Genomic DNA, 9,410 nt, shown 5'->3' with positions numbered 1-9,410 from the left:
TCGAGCAGTGATCGATCGATACACTTAATCGCAATGCGCGTTAATCGATACACTTAGGCATAATGTGACAGTGACGATGATCTAGCGAGAATAGTTCGCATAGCAACAGCGCTCCAAGTGTATTAAACCAGAGGCGATTAGTAAGATCAGAGATCGCCGAAACGGAAACGGTGAAGAAGAAGTGCAGAATGCTGATATTGTTACTTTCTCAGGCGTTTCCCCTTCCATCCGGTGATCCTCACTCTGAAGAGCATTTTTCGGAGGACCGGTCCGCGATTTCTTCACCTAAATATAGATAATGAATTCACATGATTTTCACAGATAACAGAATCACGTTTTCTCTGCCCACTACTGTTGAACTCTATTTTTATTCAGTAAATATAATATATACAGGGAAAGATCAATTTGTATTTCGTCGATAGCTTAGAGTAGGACGGTGAAACGGTGAATGATCATAGTACTATCTTAAGGGTGTGTATGTACAGGCCACAGAAAAAGATGATAAAGCTCGCGAAACGTCGGTGAAGTACTAAAGGAGTCCACAGGACGATACAAAACTCAAAACCTCGATTGGTTAACCACAAACTCACGAAGAAATACAGTGCTCCTCGTGTGGTTGAGAAAAATGTGTGCACGACCTTCAACGTGTACAAAATACACCCCTGTGTGCATGTTAGGACAAGTAGAAAAATTACAAAAATTCTCAGAAAACGAGTAATTACCTTTTCCTGTATGTATTATACTTAATTAAAAAAAAGCGATCAATATTTTGTTAGTCGGTTGCTAGCCTGCGAGTTTTATGCATTTACAAAGCGTACAGACGAGAAAAACGCATGCAAAGTACGTAAACTTATGTAAAATTCGTAAATGCATAAAATCAACGATCTAACTGTTCATCGAGTGAAGCTGAAAAGTAAGCAGATTCTGATCAGCCAACGATATCGACATCTGAAGACGACACAGAGAGGATAGCAAAAAGTTTTGAACAATTCCTTGTTGCAACTCTGCGTGAAAAGCGTCGGGATGGAAGAAAGCGTTTCGTTAGGCTCGAGTCTACCTGAATTATGAACTCGACGTCGTTCTCCGAGGCTCGGTGGTTGCTGGTGTCTATCACTTCCTTGATCTGCAATTTTGGCGGTCTCCTGGCTGCAAGAGCATTGCTGATTAAGTTACGTTAAAAGACCATATATTTGGAAAATTGTAGTACACTAGCTGTGCCTCGCGGTTTCACCTGTGTGGAGTATTATTCATTTTACATAAATCGCGTTTCAACTATTCAACCACGTGTTCCTTTGTGAACCAGTCGGTGACTGTCTTTTGTTTTTCGTAACTCACAAGGGAAGGCTCAGAAGTGATACTCACCGATTGTGCAATGAAATTTGGTAGAGTGATAGATCTATATCTAGAATAAGCGTAACTGTAATATTAGCCGCAGATGGTCAGACATTTTTGAGAAAAGTTAGTTCAAATATGTAGTAAAAGCCCATGCTAGCCACTATGCCGCTGACCTCTTGAAGTTGTGTTAGCAACAGGAATGCATCCCGCTATGGGCTTTTGCTACATATTTAAACTAACTTTTCTCAAAAATGGCTGGCCACCTGCGGCTAATATTACAGTTACGCTTATTCTAGATATAGATCTATCACTCTACCAAATTTCATTGCAATCGGTGAGAATCACTTCTAAGCCTTCCCTTGTCAGACGTTTCAATCAATATTACAGTAGTCACCCCTCGATAAAGGAAAGAGTTTGTGGATCGGTATAATTACATTCCAATCTTTCTTCTTCCTTGTCGATGGCGGAAAGATCCATGAGCGACGTCCATCCAGCTGACGCCGTTGGCGCATCCGAGCTGCCCTTAAAATCATCCTTGGCCAAATTCGTGGCGGACGACCACACTCTTCTTCCATTTTCCGACGAGCTGACGATCGAGATCGCAACGAATCGAAATTGAAACAATTAATATAAGATAACACAGCACGGCTCGGAGGATCTACACAAATTTTCTAATCTTATAAATTTACCGTCCCGATGACTGTTCGAAGGAAAGACTAGGGGTGGACGATGTGATGTCCCTCAAGCTGTCCTTCTTACCCCCGTGCTCTTTGTAATCCCTGAAGAGATTTTCCAAGCATAAATTCCGGTGATACGGTATTCCTCTTTGCCGGTGTTTTTAATTATAAAGACAAACGTACCTGAAGCATCGTTTGCAGCGTGTCGGCCATCGGACTTGGGGGTGAAAGCCAAGGGGGCAGAGGGGGTCTCCTTTCTTCGACGAGTACATATGATGCATTCTGCGTGTGAAACCAAGTCAAATTGAATAATCGTATCCGAACTCGTGCTTCGTTCGACGACACGTGTAGTGGGTCGCACATGTGGTTAAATCGCGGCTTGGAAACAGTGTCAATTCACAGAAATGCGAGACGGGTAAAAATAGAAATGAGAATGTGACGGGATGATTAGCGAAAATAGTAAATACAATGGGATAGTAATTAGAATACGAAAACAATGAGAGTCGAAGAAACAAGAACGCCATAACGTGGCCACATTATTAGGTTCGATGTAAAAATAGACAGTGTCAGTCAGTCAGAGTTCACAGCAACCCTGCTGTGACTCGAGACTCTCGACTACTCTCGAGAGCTTCTCGAGCCCATGCTTCGGTAAACCTATACGTCCTCCGTATAGTCATCTTCTTGCGCAACGATACATTTCCCACCTGCCCAATTAATTATTATTCGATTATTAAACCGTGTTAGCACTCGCGACATGGGAAAACACCGATCGTGTTATCGAACGTGTAATTAAACACAAGAAACCTTCGTTTGGTTTAATCACGATTGCGTTAAAAGTAAACGACGATAATACAGGAAGATGTCGAACGGTTTCGTACCACCATAAACGATACGTGGGAAATTAAAAGGGTCGACGATCGAAAATCCGGAAAGATTTCCGACGTTTGGCATATCTCGCAAGGATGCACGTCGATACGTCGTCGGGATCTTCTCAGTTTTAATAGATAGCGACTCGAGGGAACCTAGAAACGAAACCTTGAATTAATAAAAGAATGCGTTTCGCAAGCGACAGGACATAGGGCAGCTTGGCTTTTCGCTGAACGCGAAATATTTGGCTGCCGTCGAACGGTGAATACGTTAATGAAATTCGGATAGTGACTCCGGCTTGGAGGATAAGGTATTATCCTGCGGAAATAAGTAGCTGTAACGTGGTGCATCTGTCGAGCCAGTGACCCCTCGCATTTCTAAACTCGTTTACTAGCGACGAATCACCACGTTTATTCAAAAATTATTAGAAAATTGTTAGAAAAAAGTGTATACGATAATTGTGGTAGAAAGAATGTCCTGAAAGTCCTCGAGGTCTGCCCCCCAATATTTAAGGCACAGCGGTCGAGAACCGCTCCGTCGAGGCGACCTTGACACAAAGTTCTTAATTCGAATTCTTTTTATTTCATTATCGACGAAAGAAAGTTATTTTCGTTAGTTTTGAATTACCGAAGCTTCACCCTGAAACCTTCCAAATAAGGATTTTCCTCGCTGAAATGAGTTAACGGCGACATCGTTGTTGTTATCAGACCGTATGTAAGGTTCAGTGGTAGGGAAACAATTTCGAAGCATCTCAATGGAGGCCTGGTGACGCACTTGGTAGTCTTTATAGACTATGCGAGAAAACAGGTTTGTCGCAAAAATAGATTATCGCGCTTTTACGACTCGCAGAGATTCGAAACTCCGTCAGAAGGAATTAAACCGGTTGAAAGTTCGACGACGATCGATTTGAAACCCGAACTGACCAGCTGCGCGGACTCAAGGTCTCTTCGTCTGTACAATCTCATTGTGGACGCATTTTAAATACGTCGGTATCTTCGATTTGTGCAAAACGAATCAATTTTTTACTGCATACGCGTTGTTATTGTTGTTGTTCGGCGCATCCATTAACTACGCGTTCGTTTCGATACGTTATTTTTCTTTCTCGAACGAGAACCAGAGTTAAAGAGAATTAAGGGGGGAGTCTGGTCCAGCTGATGTATTTTTCAAATGCATATCATTTCCAGATGTAATTAATTTTTGTTATTGAAACTTTTTTTTTTACATATAAAGGGACGTTCAAAGAAGAAAATTTGACAGCGTAGATTTAATTTGAATGTATACATACAGTGGGTGTAGAATGTATTCGTACACCGATCAATTTCCCAAAAAACTTTTCTGTGAAATTGTAGTTTCTTAACTTGTTTTTTTATAAACAATGACATTCTACATATTCTCGGAAGTCTCTGAGATAGATATAGTCCAAACAACAAGGGTCGTGCAACAAGTATAGAAGGAATATGTATTTGTACGATTCTTATGACGAACCATTTACAGCAGAATTTGTAACGTAAACACATTAGTTTATTGCTCCGTGCGAATTAGAAAACATCAAATTTCCAAAAAGTACTTTCAAACAGTTGTCCGAATACTTATTGCTTCAACGTTTCTATCGATTAATTGTTTTTTTTTCTTGTTAATTTCGCAACTGTACATAAATAGCTATTTTTTTGTAATCTATCTATTTTAGACATTTCCGAGAATATGTAGAATGTCATTGTTTATAAAAAAACAAGTTAAGAAGCTACAATTTCACAGAAAAGTTTTTTGGGAAATTGATCGGTGTACGAATACATTCTGCACCCACTGTATATATGTATACATTCGAATTAAATCTACACCGTCAAATTTTCTTCTTCGAACGTCCCTTTATATGTAAAAAAAAAAGTTTCGATAACAAAAATTAATTACATCTGGAAATGATACGCATTAGAAAAATACATCAGCTGGACCAGACTCCCCCCTTAAGAGCGAGGGGGCAAGTACCCTTCCAACGCGCTACAAGACCATTCGAATCTATGGGGTCTGTACTCTATCCTCTTAAAACTAAGAAACCATAATAAACCTAAGTAAATCGTATCACGAGCCACGTTTGGAAACTTATGCAATTCCGTATCGACTGTTCACTCACTTGATCGATGGTAATCCAAACGCAGCAGGCTGTCGCGATTAAATTTATCCCGAAACGGTCGTTAAGAGCCTTCCATTCCGAGGGAACAGGTTGAACCCGTCGATCTCATATCAGTCGAACCAGACGACCAATCGACGATACGATCGATACACTATTCGAAAACGTTCCTTCTATCGACAACGATCAGCGCGCGTGCAACGCTTAAAACGGTTTACATCGCACGGTGGTCTTTCTTCTTTTTTTTTTTTTTAATTTTTCTTTATAGACCGCGACTTTCGCAAACCGTCGATAGACGTCACTAATACCACTGACACGATGCTTCTATTACGGGGGTTAGGCCGTTACTCGAACTCGGGCCCGTACGTATGGTAATTTGGAGACTAGCCAGGGTGTATATTTATCTCTAGCTATAAATATAGCACGTCTTGCGAGCATTTCGCATACACATGTGCGTGCGCGGGGGGCTGAAGGGGTAACCTAGGATCTCTTGATCCATGGTAGACAGACTAGTGCCAGGAACCGGCAGCGGTTCCATAAATCGTCGTTCCTTTCTTTTTTCCTCGGGACGTTTGCGGAGGGTCGTGCAAACGTTTCGCGTAAATCAACGTAAACTCTCTTCGATAAACGAGGGAATAGGTTTGCGTTTAATTTTCCAGAACTCGAGGACCTAAGTACACCTACGTACACAATTTTCTTTGTTTTGTTATATTTGATCTAGAGCTTCTTTGATACCAGTATCAAACACGTCGTTTCAGCTAGATTACGCGTGGTCCTCGTCGCGTGTATATATAGAACTAAGCATGTGGGAGGATAATAAATTGGGTGGTGGTTAACATTAGAAATGCCGAGGGTCAATGCATACTTATCGTGCAGGTATCACTGTATCTCTGAAAAGTGGAAGGAGAAAGAAATTTATGAATGTAACTTTTGAACAAAATTAAAGAAACAAGTATCATCTATGATGCATTATCGCAACCCACTGCCTCGCAATAACATTTTCGCATACGATCCTCTAGTTGTCGTTGTGTAATCAGTGTTTACCGAGGCACAGATAACGTGCGTATGCGAACAAAGTTTTCTTATTTTATTATCAAGTATTTGTATCGAATGCTACCGTGATATTAGGAAACATTTATAAGTTCGTTCTCGATATTATCTTGTTAAATATTTAAATTTGAAGAAAGACGATTACAGGCAAAAGTTTCATGATTAAAACATTTCCTTTATGAGTTATCAACATTGGAGCCACTGATATTAACCTTTGTTCTTTATCCAGGTTAAATATATACGTTCTCGAGGTAGAGTGAACCAGCTTGAATAGAATTTTTTTTTAATTTAACTGGCAACGGTATTTTTAACAGCAAACACGAGCGTAAAATTAATCGAAATTCATGGTTTCTGAATTTCTTCGTAAATAAGATGTATTATTTATTTGAAATAAAAACAGAATTCGTTTTAATGCTTTTGTTTCATTTATTTTATAATAAAAACAATTTCATATGTATAAAATCCTACACCTTTCTCTTTATAAAAATCATATATAATATTTTTATTGCACCCTGTTTCCAACTACAGTGTTATTAACGATACATAGTAAGAATTCCAACAACACTTGCAAAAGTAATAATCCATAAGAATGTAGATTGCAAGAATATTTTTAAAATAATTCTTCTACTTCGAAATCAATTCATTACTTTATAAAATTCTATCGTTTAAATGAATCTACATTGTTATGGAGTATTCCTGAAATGTAAATAAGAAGTATAAAATATAATAATACGTGTCCCTTATTGTGTGATAAACACGTATTAATAAAATGACAATAGCATCGCGCGTATACTAAACGCACAATATAACAACGATATAAGTTCGATGGACCTTTAATAATTAATATTTAACAAGTAAACCAGAAACAAAACGATCGTTCTATAATACGAAACGATAATACGAAAATGTAGTACAAATTAATCTCAGATGTAATTTAAATCAATTTAAGATTGATTTAAAGCTTTCAATACAACCATTACAATTACATTTATGCGGCTATTAAATGTACCTCGTTTACAAACTTATTTATTTATGTATTCAGTACGTATTTCTTATCATTTTTGCATTAATCGTACGAACATTAAACACAAATTTATTCAGACTTAAAAAAATAATTTGTGTATCCCCTTACTATTAATAGTAATCTTTATAACAGTAACAGTGTTATTTATAAAAATAAAATTCGAAGTCAATATATTAACAATATAATATTACATCTCATACTGACAGTCAACGACTTTTTGTTTTTCTTTACTATATTGCTATTATACCAAAAAACAATGTGTACGAATACATCACGAATGTAAACGAATATAATACAGCTTCGAGTAAGTAGATGAAATTTGTCTAATCCCAAAATCTCACGATCTCCGCAATTTACAACTTAGAACGAAGAAGATCGATTTTCTTAGCAGCATGCTTTTGCAAATTAATCAATTTCATTGCCATTCCCATGTTACCACTAATTTTAATTTTTCCTTGGAAGAAGGCTTTCTGCGGATTCAATTTTCCAGTAATAAAATCAACGATATCTGCATCGTTAATCGTGATCGTAACATCGGGTTTAGTTTTCCCGTAATATTCAACTTTTCCTTTTCCTGTTTTAGCATCTACGATCCAGAAGCCCTCCGCACCACCTGTTCCAAGTACCTTGAATCCGTATACTCCGCGAACTGTATTTATCAAATCATCTTTGTCCTCTTGCATTGCAATTTCTAATATTTTGAACAACGCGTACGCTTTGAAAGAAGTTGGATCTGGAATTCCACTCACATTTTTCTTGGCTACTCCTTGTTTAGGGAAGCCCATACGATACAGAGCAACTACAACTGCTCCACCTAGACCTATATTATGTTGCAATGCAAGTTTTGCGTTTGGCACTTGTCTTTTACCAGCTTGACCTCGAAGTTGCCAGCACAGTTCGCTACACTGTGCCAATCCTGTTGCTCCCAAAGGATGTCCTTTCGAGATCAAACCGCCGCTCGGATTTACTACATATTTTCCCCCGTATGTATTATCTCCCGCATCGACTAATTTTCCACCTTGGCCAGGTAAACAGAGACCTAAAGCTTCGTAAGTAATGAGCTCGTTAGTCGAGAAACAATCGTGCAATTCTACAACATTCACGTCGCTTGGTTTATAATGACACTGCGAGAATAGTTTCTCGGCCGCATTTTTCGTCATATCGTAACTGCAAACGTAAAGACAATAACGTCATTTATTTTTATTCCTGAATATGAACACAGATTTTCTAAGGAATACATCTCTTACTCTTACCCGATAAGCTTAATAGCGCTCCTTTCTGTGAACGTTGACGGCAGATCCGTAGACATTTCCATCGCCACGATTTCTACCGCTTGCGACTCGAGTTTATGTTTACGTACAAAGTCTTCATTGGCCAGAATTACAGCAGCCGAACCATCGGATGTCGGACAGCACTGAAGTTTGGTAAGTGGTCCAAATACTTTCGGAGATTTCATTATCTCTTCCAAACTATATTTCTCTTGGAATTGAGAATACGGATTGTTCGTGGAATGTAAATGATTCTTATAAGCGATCTTTGCGAAATGCTCGGGTTTTGTACCATATTTTTTCATATGCTCAATCCCAGCATTTCCAAACAGCTGGGCAGTAACTGGACTGGCATCCATACCTGAAATTAAGGGTGGGAAGAAACATAAATAATGTTGCATTATAAATTTTGTAAGGCTATATATCTAAATAAATCATTGCAAAGTTACCAGCAATTTCACACATGACTTCCACGTGTTTCTCCATAGGATTCGTGCGATCTGTAAATTTGGACATCAAGGAGCCTCTTTCCATCTTTTCAAATCCAACAGCCAAAGCACAATCTATGGAACCGCTTTCGATCATTTGTTTAGCCATAAGCAAAGCAGTAGAACCAGTGGAACAATTGTTATTTACATTGTATATGGGACAACCCGTAATACCAACTTCATACAATGCCCTTTGACCACAAGTGGAGTCCCCATAAACGTATCCAACGCAGGCAGCTTTCACGGCATCATAAGAGATACGTGCGTCTTGCAAAGCCTTCGTAACAGCTTCTTTTGCCATGTCAGGATAATCCACATCATCTCGTCTGCCTGGTTTCTCGAATTTTGTCATACCGACACCAACAACGTAAACCTTCGTTTTCGGTGACATCTTGAGTATTTTCGAAGTGAAATGGAGAGAAATTGAAGTCCGTACAAGATATTAGCAATGTCAATGGTCCTACTGCAGCCTTACTGATTAAGTCAATATGTGGTATACCTTATTGATAAATAACGCAAATAATGTTGGACTTTAATCTCAGAAGAAGTAACTAATCACAAAAAGAAATCAAATAA

At 38.7% G+C, this 9,410-nt stretch overlaps 2 protein-coding genes across 3 annotated transcripts; both read right to left on the bottom strand.

The window, feature by feature from the left end:
- Positions 1–10: 10 nt before the first annotated feature.
- Positions 11–6,387, bottom strand: LOC128882294 (uncharacterized). Of its 2 annotated transcripts, XM_054133872.1 has the most exons (7): positions 5,008–6,386; positions 2,891–3,034; positions 2,196–2,294; positions 2,025–2,114; positions 1,770–1,921; positions 1,058–1,146; positions 11–285 (listed from the first exon to the last, which is right to left on the bottom strand). In XM_054133872.1, exons 3-7 carry the CDS (start codon positions 2,291–2,293, stop codon positions 82–84), a joined length of 633 nt encoding a protein of 210 aa, XP_053989847.1. In that variant the 5' UTR covers position 2,294; positions 2,891–3,034; positions 5,008–6,386; the 3' UTR covers positions 11–81. The 2 variants fall into 2 exon arrangements, with proteins under 2 accessions (XP_053989847.1, XP_053989848.1); XM_054133873.1 differs by lacking the exon at positions 2,891–3,034 and having other exon boundaries at positions 5,008–6,387.
- Positions 6,388–7,243: 856 nt separating this feature from the next.
- LOC128882293 (sterol carrier protein 2-like) lies at positions 7,244–9,404 on the bottom strand. Its single transcript, XM_054133871.1, has 3 exons — positions 8,796–9,404; positions 8,332–8,707; positions 7,244–8,245 (listed from the first exon to the last, which is right to left on the bottom strand). The coding sequence occupies exons 1-3, from the start codon at positions 9,223–9,225 to the stop codon at positions 7,432–7,434; spliced, it is 1,620 nt and encodes a 539-aa protein (XP_053989846.1). The 5' UTR covers positions 9,226–9,404; the 3' UTR covers positions 7,244–7,431.
- Between the last annotated feature and the right edge of the window lie 6 nt (positions 9,405–9,410).

The sequence above is a fragment of the Hylaeus volcanicus genome, unplaced genomic scaffold (assembly GCF_026283585.1).
Source record: "Hylaeus volcanicus isolate JK05 unplaced genomic scaffold, UHH_iyHylVolc1.0_haploid 9481, whole genome shotgun sequence".
Lineage (NCBI taxonomy): Eukaryota > Metazoa > Arthropoda > Insecta > Hymenoptera > Colletidae > Hylaeus > Hylaeus volcanicus.
Note: the sequence above shows the minus strand (reverse complement) of the source record. Positions and strands in the feature narration are given on the sequence as shown.

What these genes read in the sequence shown, in the direction of transcription:
- LOC128882294 (XM_054133873.1), bottom strand. Translation starts at nt 2,293, where the DNA reads ATGCATCATATGTACTCGTCGAAGAAAGGAGACCCCCTCTGCCCCCTT. An exon ending in CGCTGCAAACGATGCTTCAG is followed by an intron (nt 2,115 to 2,195) that starts GTACGTTTGTCT and finishes AAATCTCTTCAG; the next exon opens with GGATTACAAAGAGCACGGGG. An exon ending in ACGTCGAGTTCATAATTCAG is followed by an intron (nt 286 to 1,057) that starts GTAGACTCGAGC and finishes ATCTATATTTAG; the next exon opens with GTGAAGAAATCGCGGACCGG.
- LOC128882293 (XM_054133871.1), bottom strand. Translation starts at nt 9,225, where the DNA reads ATGTCACCGAAAACGAAGGTTTACGTTGTTGGTGTCGGTATGACAAAA. An exon ending in AGTCATGTGTGAAATTGCTG is followed by an intron (nt 8,708 to 8,795) that starts GTAACTTTGCAA and finishes CCTTAATTTCAG; the next exon opens with GTATGGATGCCAGTCCAGTT. An exon ending in AGCGCTATTAAGCTTATCGG is followed by an intron (nt 8,246 to 8,331) that starts GTAAGAGTAAGA and finishes TTACGTTTGCAG; the next exon opens with TTACGATATGACGAAAAATG.